The following is a 21,264-nucleotide window of genomic DNA, read 5'->3' as shown; positions in this document are numbered from 1 at the left end:
GTTTGATAGATATACGTCATTCCATTCCGTTTGCAGGCCGCTGTATGCATAACTTTTCCTTTTCTTCCCTTTGCGCTATCCCCTATCGATACTTTCTCTTCACATTTGATATGTTGTCTCTCTTTCCTTCTGATATTTCTTAAGAATTGTCTTGCTAATAACACACACATATTACTAATAAAAACATTTTCAGTTAACTGAAAAGTTGATTTTTGGCTGTTTTTTTTCAGCAGTATATTCGTGCTCATAATCGTCTACATTTTTGTTAATTTAAAAACAACCTTGTGTTCATGTTCTTCTTCTCTTTCATCTTGAAATATACCATCCTGAACATTTTGAAAATATACCCAAAAATGCCCAACTTCCCAAACACTTAGGGCACTTCCAGTATATTTCGTGGAGCAGTGCACATCTCTTTCTTTTTTGACAGCCTTTAACTAAATTATCAATGTCTCCAAAAAAGAAAAACAGGTCATGGGTTAATTCCAATAAAAACAAAAAGGTTACTGTATTACCATTAATATTTCTAATGTTTGCCAAGCTATACAATTTTGGTTCTTTAACAACCAATGAAACCTTTGCTTTACATCCCCCAGTTTATATGTTCTGTCATTTATTTTTTTTATTTATATTGAATTCCATGCCACAGTAAACTTTTAAATAAAGTTTATCATCCTCTCTTGGACTTAATCTGTCCTGAATTGAAAGTTTAACTTTCTTTTAACTTTATTTTCTAAAGGTTCACTGGTTCAAGAAGTAGCAAAATTGACTTAGATACTGAAACTTTCTTTTTAGTTGCAAATTAATGTTACTCAGAATAAAATCTTTCCATGGAGCTGCATTCATCTTTTGCTAAAATTTGAAAACAAACTGCAGTGCAAGCTCCACAGATTCAAACTTTATCTTTTGCTGAAATCTGAAAGTGAATATGTTGCTTGGCTAAAATATCGCGTTTATATCACTTTATTGAAAGATGAAAATAGCAAACGCTATTTCATCGAACCTAAAATATCTAAGCCACATAATATCGAGCATTCAGAACAGCAAATTTTTTCCTTGGGAAAAAATTTGCTATTCCGAAACACATACACACAACACAAGCACACCTAAAAAATATCAATACACACACATACACTTATAATGCTACTACAACTAATCCTACACTAAATTATACATACACTACTATCTATCCACTTACTTTAACCCAAACCCTAACCCTAAGGTCTGTCACTATCACACACTCACCTAACCTGCGACCTAACCCTAACTCACCTAACCCGCGCCCTAACCCTAACTCACCTAACCCATGCCCTAATCCTAACAACCACACAATCGCACACTTACCTAAACCCGACCCGTAAATCTCCACCACAGTGCTGAAAATAGCAAAGCCACAGAACTGGCCAACCGAATTCTTTCCCTAGGAAAGAATTCAGTGCTCTGCAGCTTTGCTATTTTTAGCGTTCGATTAAAACGGGTCGATATTAGAACATTCAAAGTTTTAAAACTTCGATGTTCTGATATAGACCCAAAATATCACAGGAGATATATACCTGCCCAGTTTGCTGTCTGAGAACAACTTTTCATTTAGAAAAAAACATGGCTATTTTTTTTTCAAGAATACCCTAATAGCTGCGGTATAGTTTTGGCTCACCCTACTGCTTCCTGGTGAGATCGTATACACACAATACAGGACCCGGCACTACAATCACTCAGCTCAGGATTCTTGATTAACTTAGAAAGTGTCATTTTCTAGCCCTGCACTGCACAAGCTGATTTTATTTCATTCTCTGGCATAGCCTCAGTGTGCATATTACTATCAGACTCCTTTCCACACTTGTGCTCCTTGTCACTTGGCCCATACACAGCTATTCCCACAATTCAGCATGGTTTACAGCACACTCTGTGAAAGTCTATGGGAGTTTCTCCATGCCCTAATGAGTAAGAACATAGCCTCAGATCTCCCCTGAGAATAGCCCATTGGCCTAATGAGACTAAGTTAGTCAACAACAAAAAAAATATTGATTAGGTATTTGTCAGCCCACTCCCTTCCCCCTTTCCAGTGTGGCTTGCTGAGTTGAGGTAGGTCATAATAGAGCTGTTTCAAAGCTCCCTTTTCAGCTCAGGGCCTTGTCTGCAGGGTGGAGATACTATCTAATTATGTGATTCCTCTTCCTTACAGTTCTCAAAAGCATTATGATTTTACAGCCCCTCTCTCGTGCTGTAATCTTTGAATTTAGATTATTCTCAGCTTCCATGAAAGTTCAGTCCTTTAAAAGGAAGTCACATCTCAAATTCTACACAATCATGCCTCTCAGACTCTTAGTACAAGAAATCTGGACAAAGCCTAAAATAATGGGTGACAAAGGCCCCAAAACAGGGACAGAGTTGAAATATTGGTCTTACATATAAACTTATAAAGTTGATGGGAGAAGGTTTTGTGTTAGCATGCATTTTTTGAAGGATATAAAGTCTGAAACTCAAATGTGTGTCATTATTCACAGACTTCAATACTCAATGATTTGTAAGAAAAAACATAATTTTTTTATGAGGAACAGACCAAAAATATGAGGCACAAATCTGGACATTTTGTGAAAATCTGGACAGTTGAGAGGTATGCACCCTATTTTGTTGATGGTTAGTGCATAAGATTAAGGCTCTAAGTTGTTAATAGGCTCTTTCCTGTAATCATTGCCACAGGTTTGATTCCTTCCACTGCCATTTGCATGTTGTGGGTGTCTGAACAAGGCCCTTAACCAGAGAGTGCTCCTTCGTTGTTCTTGAAAACAGACACTTGTGTCCAGAGGGTTTATCCAGATATAGGCAGACCTCTGTTTTGTTATAGTAATGTCTATTTTAAAAAGTTAGCTTTCCCTCTCTGTGTTCACATCACAACCTATAACATGCATTCTTATCTTTTGTATTCTACTAATTTTATTCGTTGGACCTATTTTTCCCAGGCCTTCACTGAAAATGGTCTTCTCATCCAACTGGACTTCCTTGGCAATCAAATGTAAATTAATTAGTTAATGTATTTTTGCCCACTGGGAGATGATTATTCTGTGACCACTCTTGTCCATGGATATGAGGTCATTGTTTGGAGATTTTCCTAGTCCATTTCATTATTAATAACTCCTGCCCATGGATGTATGGTCATTGTTTGGCTCTTTTTCTAATCCATTTTGTAATAAATAACTCTTGCCTATGGGTGTGAGGTCATTGTTTGGAAGTGTTCCTAGTTCAGTTCCTAATAAGGATTTTTCCTTTCTCACTCTTTCTCAGACTCATCTTCTTGATTAAGTCATGTTACACTCCTCTTAGCAAATTTCTTTGCCAGGGTCAGGAACAGACATTCCTTTCAGCCCAGTCCTCTCAGGTACTGCAATTCCACATGTTCTCCTGGTCTGGGGTATAACTAGTGGCAAGTTTTGTTTCAAACACACTGTTTTGGGATGAACTCATTCATCCATCCTACTGCTAAACTGAGTTCACAAAATAGGTTACCTATGCACTGATTCACAGCTTAGCCTTCTGCATTTAGGTTAGTCCTTTGTCAGTTGCATAGGTATTGCTTTTTATACTTCTCACCCCAGGGGATGAGGTCAGGTCATAAACAAACCTTCCTTATAGATTCATGGGTGTGTACTAGACTAATGGCCCTGGAGCCTTTACAAGCCTAGCCCATAGAAGTGCTCTGTAAAGGCTCCAGGGCTGTTAGCCTAGTACAAACGCATGAACCTATAAGGAAGGTTTGTTTATGACCTGACCACATCCCCTGGGGTGAGAAGTTGGGGAAGTATAAAAAGCAAGGCCTACATAACTGACAAGCGGCTGACCTACTGTAAATGCAGGATCCCACTTTCTTTGTATGCAGCTGTTGACAGATTCTTGTCAGCCTTACACTTTAAGGAGTGGGTATTCCAGGCTCTTTCCCAATCCTTACATGGGGTTAGTTTTAATAATTCATTTCACCTCATAGAAACGTCTTCCATTTCTGAATCCTTGGTTCTGCATTGCCACTTCAGAGAGAAAAAGCTTCCTGCCCTGTCCTGTGGACAGCGCAGGACATCCTAAAAGCGCCTTTTCATCATATACCTTCTAGTATGACTACCTGTGATGCAGCTATGGCTCAGTGTTGCCTAGCAGAACCATTCGGGCTATCCCATTCCATTGGACTTCAACCACTGCCAGCCGCCTCCCAAAAGAGCTGCTTTGGGTCACATAATTTACTACTGTTCTTTTGTACACTATCTACTAGTGGCCAGATCTGCACCCATTCCCCACTCACCGAATCCTAAAACTACACCCGTCACTCCCTTAATCTTTCTTAGAAAGAAGTCCAGGAGACAGGGTCACTTTTCTTGTCCATTCCCAGAAACTCATTTCTACCCTCTGCCTCTGTCAGGGTGATTCCCCAGTCCCACTAAACTGAATGCCATAGGATATAATCACTCTTCCAGTGTCCTGCAAGGAATAAGCTGAATGGCATTTTAGGAAAAGACTATTCCCTCGTACCCTCCCAGGACTCTGGAGCATGTTCATTCACTCAGTGCCCTCTTAGCCGAACCCCACCTTTATGTCAGCTCCTTCAGGGTAAGGAAATTACCCAGTTCCTTCTGTGACAACTATACAAAGGCAGGATTATCCACAAGTCCTCATTAAAACTTGACTGTTGAGAAAATTATCTCAGTCAAGATCTGTCTGTCTCCAGAGAATTTAGGCACTTAATTTAAAATGATCATTTAAACTGAATTAAGCACTATGTATGTTGCGTGTTCTACCAAAACTATTATCTGCAATATGTTCTAAGTATCTATATCTACAGGCCTAAAGTAAAGAACCTGGAAGAGATTTCCATATCTGGAATCATGATATTACTGGGATATTCAAAAGGGTGTTTTTTTTTTCTCAAGACAAGGAAGTGGGAATGGGGCAAAGATGTTTTTATTTTCAGATAAAATTATATTTAATCACTGCAGACATTTGGTGTATGCAGGAAGACAGAGTTAAAATGTCTAAATCAAATACTAAGAAACTGAAGTGAAAATGAGCAATTCTGACAAACCATAGACATATTTCATTTATGCTCTGATCAGATGGCACCATACAGCCAGTGGTACTCCCCCCCCCCCCGACATGACAGACCTTCCATTAAGATTAGATGCTACATCAAGCAACAAAAATGCCCAAACCATAGCAAACTCAGTGTCTGGTCCGGCCACTGGTGAAAAGGCATTTTTCAAGGTATTCCCAAAGTATTCCCATCTTGCTGGGACCAGTTCCTGGCAATAGTTCATAATGAACCCACTATGTCCAGTTTTTAAGTGAAACTGAAAAAAAACATCTTTCCTTCTTATATGAATGCAAATTCTTTGGAGGTAAGGGCTAATATATGAACCCTCTGTCTGAGCTGTAGAGATGCACATTAACGTATGAACCCTCTGGCCGAGCTGTAGAGATGCACATTAATGTATGAACCCTCTGGCCAAGCTGTAGAGATGCACATTAATGTATGAACCCTCTTTTTGAGCTGCAGAGATGTGCAGTAACTTATGAACCATCTGGCTGAGCTGTAGAGATATGCACTAAAGTATGAACCTTCTGGCTGAGCTGTAGAAATGCACATTAACGTATGAACCCTCTGTCTGAGCTGTAGAGATGTGCAGTAACTTATGAACCATCTGGTTGAGCTGTAGAGATATGCACTAAAGTTATGAATCCTCTGTCTGAGCTGTAGAAATGCACATTAACGTATGAACCCTCTGTCTGAGCTGTAGAGATGCACATTAACGTATGAACCCTCTGTCTGAGCTGTAGAGATGCACATTAACGTATGAACCCTCTGTCTGAGATGTAGAGATGCACATTGATGTATGAACCCTCTGTCTGAGCTGTAGAGATGCACATTAACGTATGAACCCTCTGTCTGAGCTGTAGAGATGCACATTAATGTATGAACCCTCTGTCTGAGCTGCAGAGATGCACATTAACGTATGAACCCTCTGTCTGAGATGTAGAGATGCACATTGATGTATGAACCCTCTGTCTGAGCTGTAGAGATGCACATTAATGTATAAACCCTCTGTCTGAGTTGTAGAGATGCACATTAACGTATAAACCTTCTGGCTGGGCTCCTTCGTCTTCTGCCCACATACATAATCTGAGGTCCCTGCATGCAGCAGCATTCCTTGTTTAATGATGCTACTAACCTTTAGACAGTTATTCATCTATTTTTGTTAGAAAGCAATCAGACTATAAGGATGCTCTCTCTCTCTCTCTCTCTCTCTGTTAATTTCATGCATCAGTTTGTACTCTTAGTAATGTACCTTGTTTCCACTGTATACTTGTCCCAAGTTGTCATTGCTTTCTATAAGTTAAATCTCAAAAAATTATTCTACCTTGGGCCTGGGTCATAGTTGAAACGTGTCTTTGGACCACTCCATCTACCTGGTTAACAAACATAAATAACCACACAGCACAACAAAATAATAAATCAAGTTACAGTTGAAGAGGTTGAAGTTGAGTGGAGTTTTACAGAGAATGCAATTCTAACATAGTGGAGTTAAAGCTATGAACCTCATCACCACATTACCTGCACTAAGGTTATCTTCAAACATTCAGTCAGGGCAGAGGCTGCCATTAAGCCACTATGAGTGAAACTAAACCCCAGATCAGAACTCGGTTATGAGACCCTTCCAATAGTCAGTACAGTGTAAGATGGAAGGGAATTTAACTAAATTAACACAAATACACTGTTGTGAATTGTAATATGATTCAAAGCAATAACAGTCTCACAGTGCGAGAATATCTTACCTGTGTTTGGGTTGTAGGCCGTAGTTCTTGTGGTTGAATCTTTTGTTCAGCTTTCTTTCCAGCAAACTGCACAGCAGAGAATGTGGCAACAAATGGTTGATGGTATTAGAAAATCGAGAAGTGCTTGACATATCAAGAGGATAGCCATTGTCAGAGACTCGATTTATTACCCATGCACCTCTTCTTGTGCTTAGAAACACCTGCTCAAAAGTTGTAAAGAAAAATTATGATTACAAAATGCTCACAGAAATCTGGTCTGTAGTGTTAATATTACTGTTAACCTCTCTTTCTGGTGTAGTTTTACTGTCTGACAATTCTGACAACAGCCTGTCTGCTGTGCTTTGCTTTGCATATTAATCCAGCCATCTAGACTACATGTAATTAAGTAGCATATCTTACAATAGTATGCAACAAAAATAATAAGTAAATAAATATGTCTTTTAGAATGGTATTATATGCTTACATGTATGGAGTTTATATTGGTTAGAGATGTAACACTGTGAAAAGGTGCAGTGCAATTTAACACTACTGTGACGTCTGCAGTCGTTTTTTTCTTTTTAATAATAATCTTTTTTAAACCATCATTTCATTTACTGTGATGAGGCAAGAATGCAGTATATGCAGTGCAGTGTACTAGAACCTCTAGCCCTTTGGAGTCTTGGAGAACCAGGATGATGTCTGTTATACACTACCATTACTGGATTTTAGGAAAATGACAATTATTGCAATGTACCATGAAATTCCTGTAAATTAAACATCAAGCATAAACTTTCAGAGAACTGTTTTCATACCAAGTGCCAATCTAGGGAAGCTGAATGGAAAATGAAAATTAGGTTAGGTGGGGGATAACTAGGCAATGAACAAATTCCAATAGATACTTAGTGCAGGAAATGCACTGCTGTTTTTATAGTGGCGTCAAATATATTACAGCTCCATTTCTTCACCTATTTCTACTATAAGAAGTAGTAAACACAACGATGCAAGCTCGTGTCTGAATCAATTAGCATAGCCCAGTCTGAGCAGCAAAAATGAATAAGCATGCATTTCACAATTAACTAACTTTGTAATAGACAGAAATGTGTCCAGAAGTTGCTTCTTTAAGAATGGATTGACTGGATGTTTCCATCGCCTAGATCTATATACTTTCACAATGTCATTATAGCTGGGAAAGCCCTAGCAGCAATCTCTTCAGCAGGGGCAGGTGAAAGCAAATCTGTGCATATGTGGTTAAGTCCAAATGCCCTGGACTTTGTACTGGTTTCTGATTTATATGGGATTCTGTCTTTCTGCACAGGAGCGATGGGTGGCAGACAAGTTGCCAAACAACAACTTGTCAAAGCCAAAAAGAAGCCGGTACAGCTGATCAAAAATCAGGTCATTGAACATACTGGCTTTGCTCATGTACGACATTGCAGTACGGTAAGAATCGGGCAATTTTCCCTTTCCCCACTGTAGTGTGAGCCCCAGATTTGGTATATATAATATGCAGGAAGTGTGGGGTACAGCAAGGCCTTCACACCTGCAAAAAAGATTTTACTGTTGTTTTTGAAAGTGCATTCTGTAAGTTGCAGTTCAATATTGCTTTTTTGATAAAGAACTGAAACTACGGAAGACTCTGCGAGTACGGCAGCTGCAAGGTCTCAGTATAGGAAGGGCATTTCAAAAAAGTAGAAAGACCAGAATACAATGGCACCAAAAAATTATTTAATAAAAGTATTCTTAAACAACAAACCGGTTTCGGCTGAATGAATACAAAGCCTTCATCAGTGTGAAAAAGCAGCAAATTAAGAAATATTTTAAATACAAAAAGAAAAAGACGTGATCAATTAGAGTTGCTCATTAAGTCCTGGTTTAATGAGACCTCTCAATTTAACAATCCATTTTTTCTCTATAGTGTTTAACAAATCATGACGACCCAATTTATTATTCCTGGGTCTCATGATTTTATCAATAATAGTGAAATTTAAATAAGCATTTTTGTGTGACAGGGTATGCTTATAAAGGACATTAGTTTCTTTGTGGTGTTTTATCTCACTAAGGTGTTCAGATATTCTGAATTTTAGAGGTCTGGAAGTTTGACCTATGTAGAAAGCTGAGCAGTTACAATTAGCTAGGTAAATCACCCAATCAGAAGTGCAATTGGCAAAAAAATCTAATGTCATAGACTTGAGGGGTGTTTTGACTGCTAAAACTTTTAGTTTTCAATAACCTGGGACAATGGACACAATGGCCGCAAGGATGGCAACTAATTAAAGGCTCACATGACAAAGTGGTTTGAGTTGAGTTTGTATTGAGAGATTGCCCATGTTTGAAATGATTAAAAAATGCAGCAAGATTTTTGCCTTTCCGGAATGAGAAAAGACATCTGTCACCCAACAGTTCACTCACTCTAGTATCACATGTCAAAATATTCCAGTGTTGTTGTACAATATTCATTAATGCCTTGGTGTTACGTCCATAGGTGGTAATTAGTCTTGGTGGCCCACCCCCTCTGTCGACCTTTTCTTTATAAAGAAGAAGATTATCATGCTCCATGTTATCTACCACATGTTCTGTGTGTATGACTTGATCCAGTTTGTAACCTCTGTCCCTGAATCTAAGTAATAAATCATCCCCAAAATGTCTATAGGTGCATTTCATTCTCATAAATTGAGATTTAGGGATATTCTTACAGATATGGGGTGGATGAAAGCTGGTGGCATGGAGAAGTGAATTGTTTTTGGGAAATTTCTTGTAGACTTCAGTTGTCAATGTATGGTCAGGTGCTCTAGAGACCAAAACATCCAAAAAATAATTTTGTTCTTGTCATAGTTGACCGTGAATTCAATTCCCCATTTGTTCTCATTTAAATATGTGATGAATTCCAAAAGGTATTCTGTGTACACTGATGACTTTAAATATCACAAGTCTTCTTTTATACCCCCTATGAATCAGAAGGTGTCCTTATTTCAAAATGCCATCATCAAGGATCTTCACTTTCAGTTTAGGAAACACAATCCCTTGGCGAATAATATATCCAAAACATCCATGGACAATATCATTAAGTTAGCCAATAACCATGAGTTAGTCATAATAGGGGCCGATAAGGGTGGAGCTGTAGTTGTACAAAATTGGCATCAGTATGACAAAGAAGACAACAGACAGTTGTCTGATGCATGTTACTACACCCATCTTAGCATTGACCCCACCCCCTTCTTTAAACAAAAAAATGATGAATTCCTTTCTTCAGCAGTAGAAGAGGGTATTATTAGTAATAATACCAAAATACAACTAACAATAACCAACCCATGTCCACAATAGATATATTTTCTGCCGAAAATACATAAAGATCCAAAGAATCCCCCTGGCAGACCCATTGTCTCTGGTAGAAACTAACTCACTGAACCTCTGTCCCTTTTCCTTACCAAATATTTGCAATCACTCCTCAAATGTGTTAGAGCACGTATCAGGGACACCACAGAATTTCTTCAGATTATTTCTGAAGCACAATTAGAACCAGACTGGTTGTTGTGTACATTAGATGTCACATCTCTTTATACCAATATTCCACAATGGGCAGTGTTAGAAGCCTTAGAATATTGGTTAAACAAAACAGAAATGTACAAACCTGGTTTCAATACTTTGTTACTGTGTCTGACCGAACATGTGCTCACAAAGAATATCTTTTTCTATCGGGACAATTGCTTCTTACAGATAAAAGGTACCGCTATGGGAGCATCTTTTGCACCAATATATGCCGCTTTATTTATGGCTTATATTGAAGAACAGATTATTTATGATAACTCCCATAACTTATATATAGAAGAAATGGATATCTGGAGAAGATACTTGGATGATTGCTGGCTGGTGTGGAGATAGGACAAGGAATACCTTTTGGAATTCATCACATATTTAAATGAGAATAAATGGGGAATTGAATTCATGGTCAACTATGATAAAAACAAACATTTTTTTGGATGTTTTGGTCTCGAGAGCACCTGACCATACATTGACCACTGAAGTCTACCGGAAATTTCCCGAAAACAATTCGCTTCTCCATGCCACCAGCTTTCATCCACCCCATATCTGTAAGAATATCCCTAAATCTCAATTTATGAGAATGAAATGCATTTGTTCCAACAGCAACACCTATAGACATTTTAGGGATGATTTATTACTTAGATTCAGGGACAGAGGTTACAAACTGGATCAAGTCATACACACGGAACATGTGATAGATAACATGGAGCATGATAACCTTCTTCTTTATAAAGAAAAGGTCGACAGAGGGGGTGGGCCACCAAGACTAATTACCACCTATGGACGTAACACCAAGGCATTAATGAATATTGTACAACAACACTGGAATATTTTGACATGTGATACTAGAGTGAGTGAACTGTTGGGTGACAGATGTCTTTTCTCATTCCGGAAAGGCAAAAATCTTGCTGCATTTTTTAATCATTTCAAACATGGGCAATCTCTCAATACAAAATCAACTCAAACCACTTTCTCAGGTGAGCCTTTAATTGGTTGCCATCCTTGCGGCCATTGTGTCCATTGTCCCAGGTTATTGAAAACTAAAAGTTTTAGCAGTCAAAACACCCCTCAAGTCTACGACATTAGATTTTTTGCCAATTGCACTTCTGATTGGGTGATTTACCTAGCTAATTGTAACTGCTCAGCTTTCTACATAGGTCAAACTTCCAGACCTCTAAAATTCAGAATATCTGAACACCTTAGTGAGATAAAACACCACAAAGAAACTAATGTCCTTTAAAAGCATACCCTGTCACACAAAAATGCTTATTTAAATTTCACTATTATTGATAAAATCATGAGACCCAGGAATAATGAATTGGGTTGGCATGATTTGTTAAACACTATGGAGAAAAAATGGATTGTTAAATTAGGAGGTCTCTTTAAACCAGGACCTAATGAGCATCTCTAATTGATCACGTCTTTTTCTTTTTGTATTTTAATTTGCTGCTTTTTCACACTGATGAAGGCTTTGTATTCATTCAGCCGAAACCGGTTTGTTGTTTAAGAATACTTTTATTAAATAATTTTTTGGTGCCATTGTATGCTGGTCTTTCTACTTTTTTGATAAAGAAACATACACCCAGAAAATACACACATATATATATATATATATATATATATATATATATATATATATATATATATATATCTATCTATATATATATATATATATATATATATATATATATATATACATATGTGTGTGTCTGTATATATATATATATATATATATATATATATATATCTATTTATATATATATATATATATATTTACATATATATATGTGTGAATATGTATATATGTATGTATATATATATATATATATATATATATATATATATATATATATATATATATATATATATATATATATATATATATATATATATATATATATATATATATATATATATATATATATATATATATATATATATATATATATATATATATATATATATATATATATATAAAGGACTTTATACATCACCAAGCAAAGTTTGCAGACCAAAACATCACACAAAGAAAAAAGAAAACCTCAAAAACATCCGACACAAAATATCAAAAAATCAAAACCATACTTTATTCAAGCACAGCATGTCCATGCAAACTGAATAGACATTTGATACAGAAATCTCAACACATAATATGCAGAGATATCTGCTGAAGCCACTTCAAGATTTGAGAAGTAGGACCTGTTCCACAATAAATATTGGAAAGCCTTCTCCTTCACAGCAAATGCCTAATGCTAAAACATCTTCCAGATGACAGTTGAACATTCATTTTGTCCACCTTAGCCTGCTCACACTCTCGACGATGTATGACTGCACCCAGATCAACAGTATGTTTACCAGGCAGACATTTAAAATGTTTGTTCCAGCCCTCTACAAGATTCTGTGTCCATGGAAGGCAAGACGTATGGACATCATACAGAGACCAGAATGTAAGAGGGAATATAGTGAGCAACAGTGGCACTGGTGAAAACTGTGAGGGAATATAGTGCACAACAGTGGCACTGATGAAAACTGTGTTGCAAATTTTATAATCTTACTGAGAGCAGAGGGAGTTCAACAGCCCACTTGCAAAACATAAAAAACATGGTGACAACTCAGCAAACATCTCAAATATATCCAAAGCAAGTAGAAATGTTGCCACAAGTAGCACAGAAAATGTCCTCAACACAATTTTCCAAAAAATCCTGTAGAACTGGAAAGATTTTGATATCATTCCCACTGTTACATAAGGCAAGCCCTTTGTTCTCCTTTCCACAGTCACGTATCAGTTTATCAGATATAACTGTTGCATTGCTTGGCAATTAATGAGATACATCCCATTGACCATTTGACACATGGACAGGTCTCGAGCATGGCCCAATGTAGGTAACATAAGTATGTGAGCCCTTGCCCTCTCACCCTCAATGTTCTTATAAATATATTACCCATGTCGCGAAGGCCAGTGTTCTGGAGAAATTTCTAATATATTAGAAAGAGAATGCTTACCAGTAGAAACAGCTTTGCATCATATATGATTCGCCATCTGGCACACCACCTTCCTACAAGGCATATTCACTGCAACCTGCTCAGATGTATGTTCAACTACTTTACTGGCAACCTCACATGGAAAAATTATGGAAAGCCAAAGTCCATGTCCTCACCTCCTGAAAAACAGTATCATGGTCAAAATCACATCCCCCAGGATAATGATTATGGGGTGTGGCTCTAATCAACTGGTCACCCTGGGAAGTTAGAAGTTTAATAACCTGCGTAACCTGCCCTTTACACTTAGAAGTAAATTTCAGGTTACAGCACCAGTAACACCTTCCTTTGGATTTATTTCAAAATGATACAGGTAATCCTCAATATGCAGTGCAGGATTGCCTTTCTGCAATAATACCATGCTATGCAGCTCTCCCACTGTACCAGGTATCCTTTGGATTTATTTCAAATGATACAGGTAATCCTCAATATGCAGTACAGGATTGCCTTTCTGCAATAATACCATGCTATGCAGCTCTCCCACTGTACCAGGTAAAGTGACAACCCCTGAAGTGTCATCCATAGTCTCCCACATTGTACATTGTAACATATTAGCAGCTGATAGGTACATTCCATATGGTGCCTTTAAACTTGAAACTCAGCAGAGCCATTCCTCACATCACCATGTCTCCACCTCAACAAGACACTGTAGCACACAAATGAGTAATTACACCTTTAACATTTCACATTATTCTTACTCCTTTCACCTCACACCCTGACCTGTTAATCCCCTTTCCACCTTATTGCATTTCCTAGTGCAAATCACGTTTACTACCATAAGCCCCCACAATGTTGTACAGTCTTGTTATCATGCTGATAATATGCATGGAGGCTAAAAATACCAGTATTAAAGCTATAATTACTTGATATTCTTCTGTCAATGTTAACATCTGTCTTCCAAATACATTTTCATCATTGCTAATCACCCTTCCACTTCAGTGTTTCCTAGACTTGACCTTATCTTCCTCACCTTTTTATACACGCACACACACACATCTATATCTATATCTACATCTATATCTATCTATATGTATATATAGTTACCATTCATCTTGTTGAAAGGTACTTTGTTTGACACCTGTTTAGTCATCGCAATTTGTTCAACTAAACATGTGGTCAGTCCCCAGGTTGGGGAATATTCCCTTTCCACAGGGATTGTGCAGCCTCAGTGTTAGTATATATAATTGGCAGGGGGTGTGGGGGGTGGAGAGGAACCTTCTCCCCTGCAAGAAACAATGTTTTGTTCAGGTTTGTTTATTTAAATACAGTACTTGTATGCACTGAGATTAATGCTTATCACATGCATAGTGGTGTGTCAATGTGCATAATGATGATCTATTTGTGCTGCCATTGGACGGCACAGTGATGTACTGGTTGCGCTGTCACCTTACAGCAAGAGGTTCTCTGGTTTGATTCTTGGCTGGGATGCCTACTGTGTGAAGTCTGCATGTCCTACCTCCATTCGTGTGGGTTTCCTGTGGGTGCTGCGGTTTCCTCCCACTTTACAAAGACATGTGCCTGGAGCATTTCTCCCCAGGCCTCCACTGAAAATCAGCTTTGTTCCAAGTCGGGCTTTCCCAATAAATAAATGAATTGAGTATGTCGACATAACTGCAATTCAACACAGTTAATCTTTCCCTCCAGAATATTGATGTTTCGGAATGTTGAATGGGACATAACAGTGTGCATCTTTAATTTATTATCTAATAACTCAGTTGACAGAGCAAAAGGTAGTAGGGAAAGTGGACATAATTGCCTAATCCTCCATAACACAGTGGATAGCACAGTGGTGCAGCGGTTTGCATTGTTCCTTCACAGCAAGAAGTTCTCCGGCTTGATTCTCAGCTGGGGTGCCTTCTGTGCAGAGTCCGCATGTCCTCCCTGCATTTGTGTGGATTTCCTACAAGTGCTCCAGTTTCCTCCCACATTACAAAGACATGCATCTGAAGCATTTCTCCCTGGGCCTCTGCTGAAAATTGTCTTGTTCCCATACCTCTCGACCCCTTAGAACAAAAAATCTGGACAAAGCCATAAATAAAAGTGGGAAATGGGCCCAAAAACAGGGACAATTATTTTAAATATTCCTCTTACAAACTTAGAAAGTTGGTAGAATAGCAGGCTTTGCATTAGCATGAATTTTCTGGAGGGTATGAAGTCTGACACTCAAATGTCTATCATTATTTTCTAACTTCAGTCTTTAATGATTCACCGCTAATTTGCCAGAAAACCACATTTTTTTATGAAAAACAGATCAAAAATATGAGGCAAAAATCTAGACATTCTGTGAAAATGTGTACAGTTGAGAGGTATGCTCATTCCTAGTCAGACTTTCCTTGTAAACAAATAGTAACTAAATAAATAATAGATTGAAAAATGGAAAATGGTTGAGACTGGTTTTAGCTGATCTTTGTTCCACATATAGGTAGCCCACAGGGAAAAGAAAAGGACTACCAAAAAGCCAGAGATTGGAGTACTGAATAAAAACCGCAAATGACTCAATTATATGCTTTATTTCATTCACTTGTTTCTGTAAAGTAGTTGTGTTTGCTCATGAATGAATTCTCTTTCCCTTGGACATCACTAAACCACAGTTAAGAATGATACTCAGAAAACATAATGTTCGTGATTAATAAACTCACAATTAGATGAAGCTTAACAATTAACAGATGGTTTCAGATAATTACAAAACCATTAGCTCAGTGTTGAAACTGTAAGTCCAGCATGTTTTTTCTATGGTCTTTTAAAAAGGCCTTAATGTCTCACTCATAGAACTATCTGTCTCATTCGGCTTCCAGTCCATGACAATGATTTGGGATACCATTGTATGTGTACAACAGACTTGTATTTTAGCTTGCACAATGTAACATACTTGTAATTGTGCTACGAGCACATGTGTGGGCTGACCAGTACAGCGCATGTCTGAGAGCAGCACAGGTCTCAGAAGCTACATATCTGCTATGCTTATTAACATGCAGATGAGCTACATAAGCCCATACCCGTTTATAATTATATATACTGAGTTACATCCTAACCCTTTCACTTCTTGTATATTAATTTTTATCCAGTGGGCCTTTTCTACTAAGTTTTCTAATATTCCTTATTTAAAGAATTTTCTGATTTCCATGAACAACTATCAGGTTTAAGCTCTTTATTTTAATCTGGTTTTAAGTATTTTTTATCATATCATAAAATTGTTACTCTGTTAGTGTTTTTTGGGCAGGGCTAGGTGTTTGAACAACAGCTGGACAGGAAAGGCACACTTCTTGAAAGACAGACGGGCATACCTCTCACCTGTCCAGATTTTCATATAATGCCCAGATTTTTGCCTTATATTTTTGGTCTTTTCCTCATAAACTTATTGGTATTCTGGCAAATCACCAAAGAATGAAGTCAGAAAATAATGGCAGATATTTGAGTTTCAGAATTCATACACGTCAGAAAATTCACGTTAATGCAAAATATGTTATTCTATCAACTTTCTAAGTTTATAGGGGCAATAATTAAAAAGTGTGTCTTTTGTGGGCCTCTGACCTCACATTAGTTATGGCTTTGTCCGGATTTCTTGCTCTAAGAGGTTGATAGGTATGCACATGGGGTGGGAAGGCTGGTTAGTAAATTTTGTGCAGCCTTGTCTGGCCTCAGTGGATATCATATGTGTCTGTATTAAGAAAGAGGATGGAACATTATTCATTCCTCTCCAAACTGCAACAAAGAAAGGTTCAAATTTCATTCTTCATTCTGCTCCATGACTGCTACCCCCAACTGCCATGGATCGCAGAGGATTAGACCCAAACTCTTGTACTCCTAGTATGAATAAAGTGTCCTTACAAGTCAAATTCTTCATGGCTGCAAGAAAAAAAAACATGTGATGACAGGACACACATACCTGACCAGATGTGCAGACTACAAGGCAATAAACCCCAATGTGTTTGAGGTACAGGGTGGAGAGCTGATGCTCAGGGCAACCCAGAAGAATTAAATAACAAGGTCAGAAAAAATAAAATGATCAGTGACACATTTTTATGCTTTGAATCTTCTGAGCTGACTAATCTCTTTGGGGAATGAATTACGGATTGAAGCTGATTGTTCAGAATGTGCCTTTCATTTCAAGCTGTTTTGCCTAATTCAATTAAAGTATGTGGTCTCTGTTGCCATCTACTGGCGATTGTATTAATTACTCCAGTAGAACTGAAGTAAGGCATACGTTCACAGGTTCATCGCTTAATTCAAGGTAGTTGATCGGGAAGATCATTTGTAGCTTAGTCAGTACAATTTCCACTGCTTCTTTCCAACATCCATAAGGAATTGTGGGGCTGCAACAGGGGTGTATTTAAAGTTTCCTATCAAAGCTGCATAATTCATACCCCTCAACTGACCAGATTTTTGCAGAATGTCTACATTTTTGGCTCATATTTTTTGTCTTTTCCTCATAAAATTTGTGGTTTTTCTGGAAAATTTGATGATCTGAGAATTGAAGTCACTAAGTCATCATCATCTTCTTTCGGCTGTTCCCGTTAGGGGTCACCACAGCGGATCATCTGTTTCCATTTCTTCCTGTCCTCTGCATCTTGCTCTTTCACACCAACCACCTGCATGTCCTCTCTCACCACATCCATAAACCTTATCTTAGGCCTTCCTCTTTTCCTCTTACCTGGCAGCTCCATCCTTAGCATCCTTTTTCCAATATACCCAGCATCCCTCCTCACCACATGTCCAAGCCAACGCAATCTCGCCTCTCTTGCTTTGTCTCCAAACTGTCCAACCTGAGCTGACCCTCTAATATACTGATTCCTAATTCTATCCATCCTAGTCACACCCAGTGCAAATCTTAACATCTTTAACTCTGCCACATCCAGCTCTGACTCCTGCCTTTTCGTCAATGCTACCGTCTCCAATCCATATAACATAGCTGGTCTCACTACCCTCTTGTAGACCTTCCCTTTCACTTTTATTGGTACCCATCTGTCACAAATCACTCCTGACACTCTTCTCCACCCATTCCACCCTGCTTGTACTCTCTTCTTCACCTCTCTTCCACACTCACCATTACTCTGAACTGTTGATCCCAAGTACTTAAACTCATCCACCTTTACCAACTCTACTCCCTGCATCCTCACCATTCCTCTACCCTTCCTCTAATTTACACACATATATTCTGTTTTAGCCCTGCTGACCTTCATTCCTCTCCTCTCTAAAGCATATCTCTACCTCTCCAGGGTCTCCTCAACCTGTTCCCTACTCTCACTACATATCACAATGTCATCTGCAAACATCATAGTCCACGGGGCCTCCTGTCTAATCTCATCTGTCAACCTGTCCATCACCACTGCTAATAAGAAAGGGCTCAGAGCTGATCCTTGATGTAACCGCACCTCCACCTTAAACGTATCTGTCACTCCCACCGCAGTCCTCACCAATGTCACACTACCCTTGTAAATATCCTGTACCACTCTTACATACTTCTCTGCCACTCCCGACTTCCTCATACAATACCACAACTCCTCTCTAGGCACCCTGTCATATGCTTTCTCTAAGTCCACAAAGACACAATGCAACTCCTTCTGACCTTCTCTGTATTTCTCCAACAACACTCTCAGAGCAAATATTGCATCTGTAGTGCTCTTTCTGGCATGAAACCATACTGCTGATCACTAATCATCACCTCCCTTCTTAACCTAGCTTCCAATACTTTTTCCCGTAACTTCAAGCTGTGACTGATCAATTTTATCACTCTGTAGTTACTGCAGCTCTGCACATCACCCTTATTCTTAAAGATAGGTACCAAAAAACCTTTTCTCCACTCCTCAGGCATCCTCTGACTTTCCAAAATTTCATTAAACAATTGAAGTCACTAAATAATGACATATATTTGAGTTTCAGAATTCAAATCCTTCAGAAAATGTATGTTAAAACAAACTATGTTACTACAGCAACTTTCTAAGGGCAATATTTAAAATATGTCCCTATTTTTGGGCCCTTGTCCCCCACCCCATTTTGTTAGGCTTTGTCCAGATTTTTTGCACTAAAAGGTTGAGAGGTATAGCTGCATTTGAAAAGGACTGGGGAACTCCTCAGTTTAAAATGAAGGGTCAGTGTGCCTGGTCAGGTACATGCCAAAGGAATCATAACATTCTATTATGGGCCTAACGGGGGAAGAGAACAGAGTCATGATACACCCTTAGACCTGGAAGATATGTCTTTGGCAATCTGCTGGGCTAGGTAGAAGGATTTTCTGTCTACCTTGGATATCACATGGCGGGCAGTGGACAGTTTGTTGTCTACAAAAGTGTTTAGATACTTATTGGCTGCATCAGTTTTGAGTAGGGGTGTTTGCATATGGTAGACACATGGGTAATTGTTACCTAGTGGGATCAACACTACACTTTTTTTGCATTTAGTTTTAGGTAGTGGTTGTTGTGCCAGTCATTATTTTGTAGAATCTGGGTATCCTGATGACTTGTTGCTTGACTTCAGTTTGCAATCATCATCGTCCTCCAAAGACCCTTAACATCAGTTTTTTTTTAAATAAGAGCATCCCCAGTACTGAGCCCCGGGGAACCCCAGTAGTAAGGAGTCTTCTAAATGAAACTGTGCCTCCATTCCTAATCTGATGGATTCTGTCTTTGAGGCAATAAACTATGCAGCGGTTACATAATGGTTTATATTTAGCTTGATTTATCTGTCTATAATGCTCAAGTGCAAAATGGCATTAAAGGCTTTGGCCAGGACTGGAGACGCTGCATGCACAGACATCCTCATCCAATGCCTTAGTACCATATTAGATGATGTCAGCTAGGTTAAGCAAGCAGGATCTGCCCTTCATAAACCCAAATTGGTTTGGCTGGAGGGACTGCAGGCTGCCAATGTCTTTGTTTATTAGATCCATAATGGTAAGTTCCATTATCTTACAGATAAGGCCAGTAAGGCTTATTGGTCTGTAGTTGCCAGGGGGGTTACCACTGTGTCTGGCATGAGACTAGCTGTGGGGCTGAGGATAACAGATTTAGGAGTGGGGCTGTGGGACAGTTACATTCTGACAAGAAGGCACACTGTAGCATTGTCAGGACCCACAGAACTACTGGAATTTACCTCCGAGACAGCCTTTAAGTCTTGTTCAGAGGCGATCTTTAGAGGTATGTAGAGGAGGACAAGTAGGTAAAATGGAAAAAGTTTGAGTGTATACTCCTTTCTACAAGATGGTACCTATGTTACTACGTATGTCTAGAAGAAAGCACAACACAACTCTTACCTAATGTGTTATTTCTGTCCTGTTTAGCTTCCTCAGTGCACATCATGTTGGTTAAATTAAATCTTATAATACTTCTTTTTAGGGATTTGACTTCCTGGCCCTAAGATAACTTTGCCTATTGCATTGTAAGTCTTTTGGCTAATGAAAATAAAGCAATGTATCTGTTTGATCTTATCCACCTACTGAATCTCTAGGAATTCACAGTTCTTTTACTGTATTGACACTTATACCTTCTGTCTTTTCTCCCATTCTGGGGCTGCAAACTTAATATTTCTTTGGAAATGTATAGCTCTTTTCCTTTGTAGTTTTGTTTCAAAGTGAATAAACTAGGTAGCAAAGACAGAAACTAAATGACTTGAGAAGCTAAGTGACTCCTGTTTTTCAAAGTATCTGGTTTAAGTGGTGTTTTGCAACCTAAGAAGAAGATGCCTATGGGCAATATTTAAAACATGACAGAGTCCAAACCAGAAAGTATCACTTGAAGAAAGTCTCAAAAATTCAAACGTTGACAGTAATTCTGAAATCTGCAATTATAAGCAAACGTAAACAAGATTTGACAAAAGAATGCAGACATCTGGATAAAGATGTGAACGTTGTTTTAAAATCTAATTCGTACTGCACCCCCCTTAGCTGTGGTTTGCTGA

At 38.4% G+C, this 21,264-nt stretch overlaps 1 protein-coding gene across 1 annotated transcript in view; it reads right to left on the bottom strand.

Annotated features, from left to right (window-relative positions):
- LOC122813116 (flavin-containing monooxygenase 5-like) overlaps positions 1-21,264 on the bottom strand; it is a 263,343-nt gene that overhangs the window by 97,470 nt on the left and 144,609 nt on the right. The window contains exon 6 of the mRNA XM_044085249.1: positions 6,814-7,013. Coding sequence (XP_043941184.1) covers positions 6,814-7,013 — 200 coding nt within the window. The remainder of the gene's footprint in view (positions 1-6,813; positions 7,014-21,264) is intronic.

The sequence above is a fragment of the Protopterus annectens genome, chromosome 10.part0 (genome assembly GCF_019279795.1).
Source record: "Protopterus annectens isolate FY-2018-M chromosome 10.part0, PAN1.0, whole genome shotgun sequence".
NCBI classification, from domain to species: domain Eukaryota; kingdom Metazoa; phylum Chordata; order Ceratodontiformes; family Protopteridae; genus Protopterus; species Protopterus annectens.
This window is presented reverse-complemented; position numbering and strand designations above follow the sequence as displayed.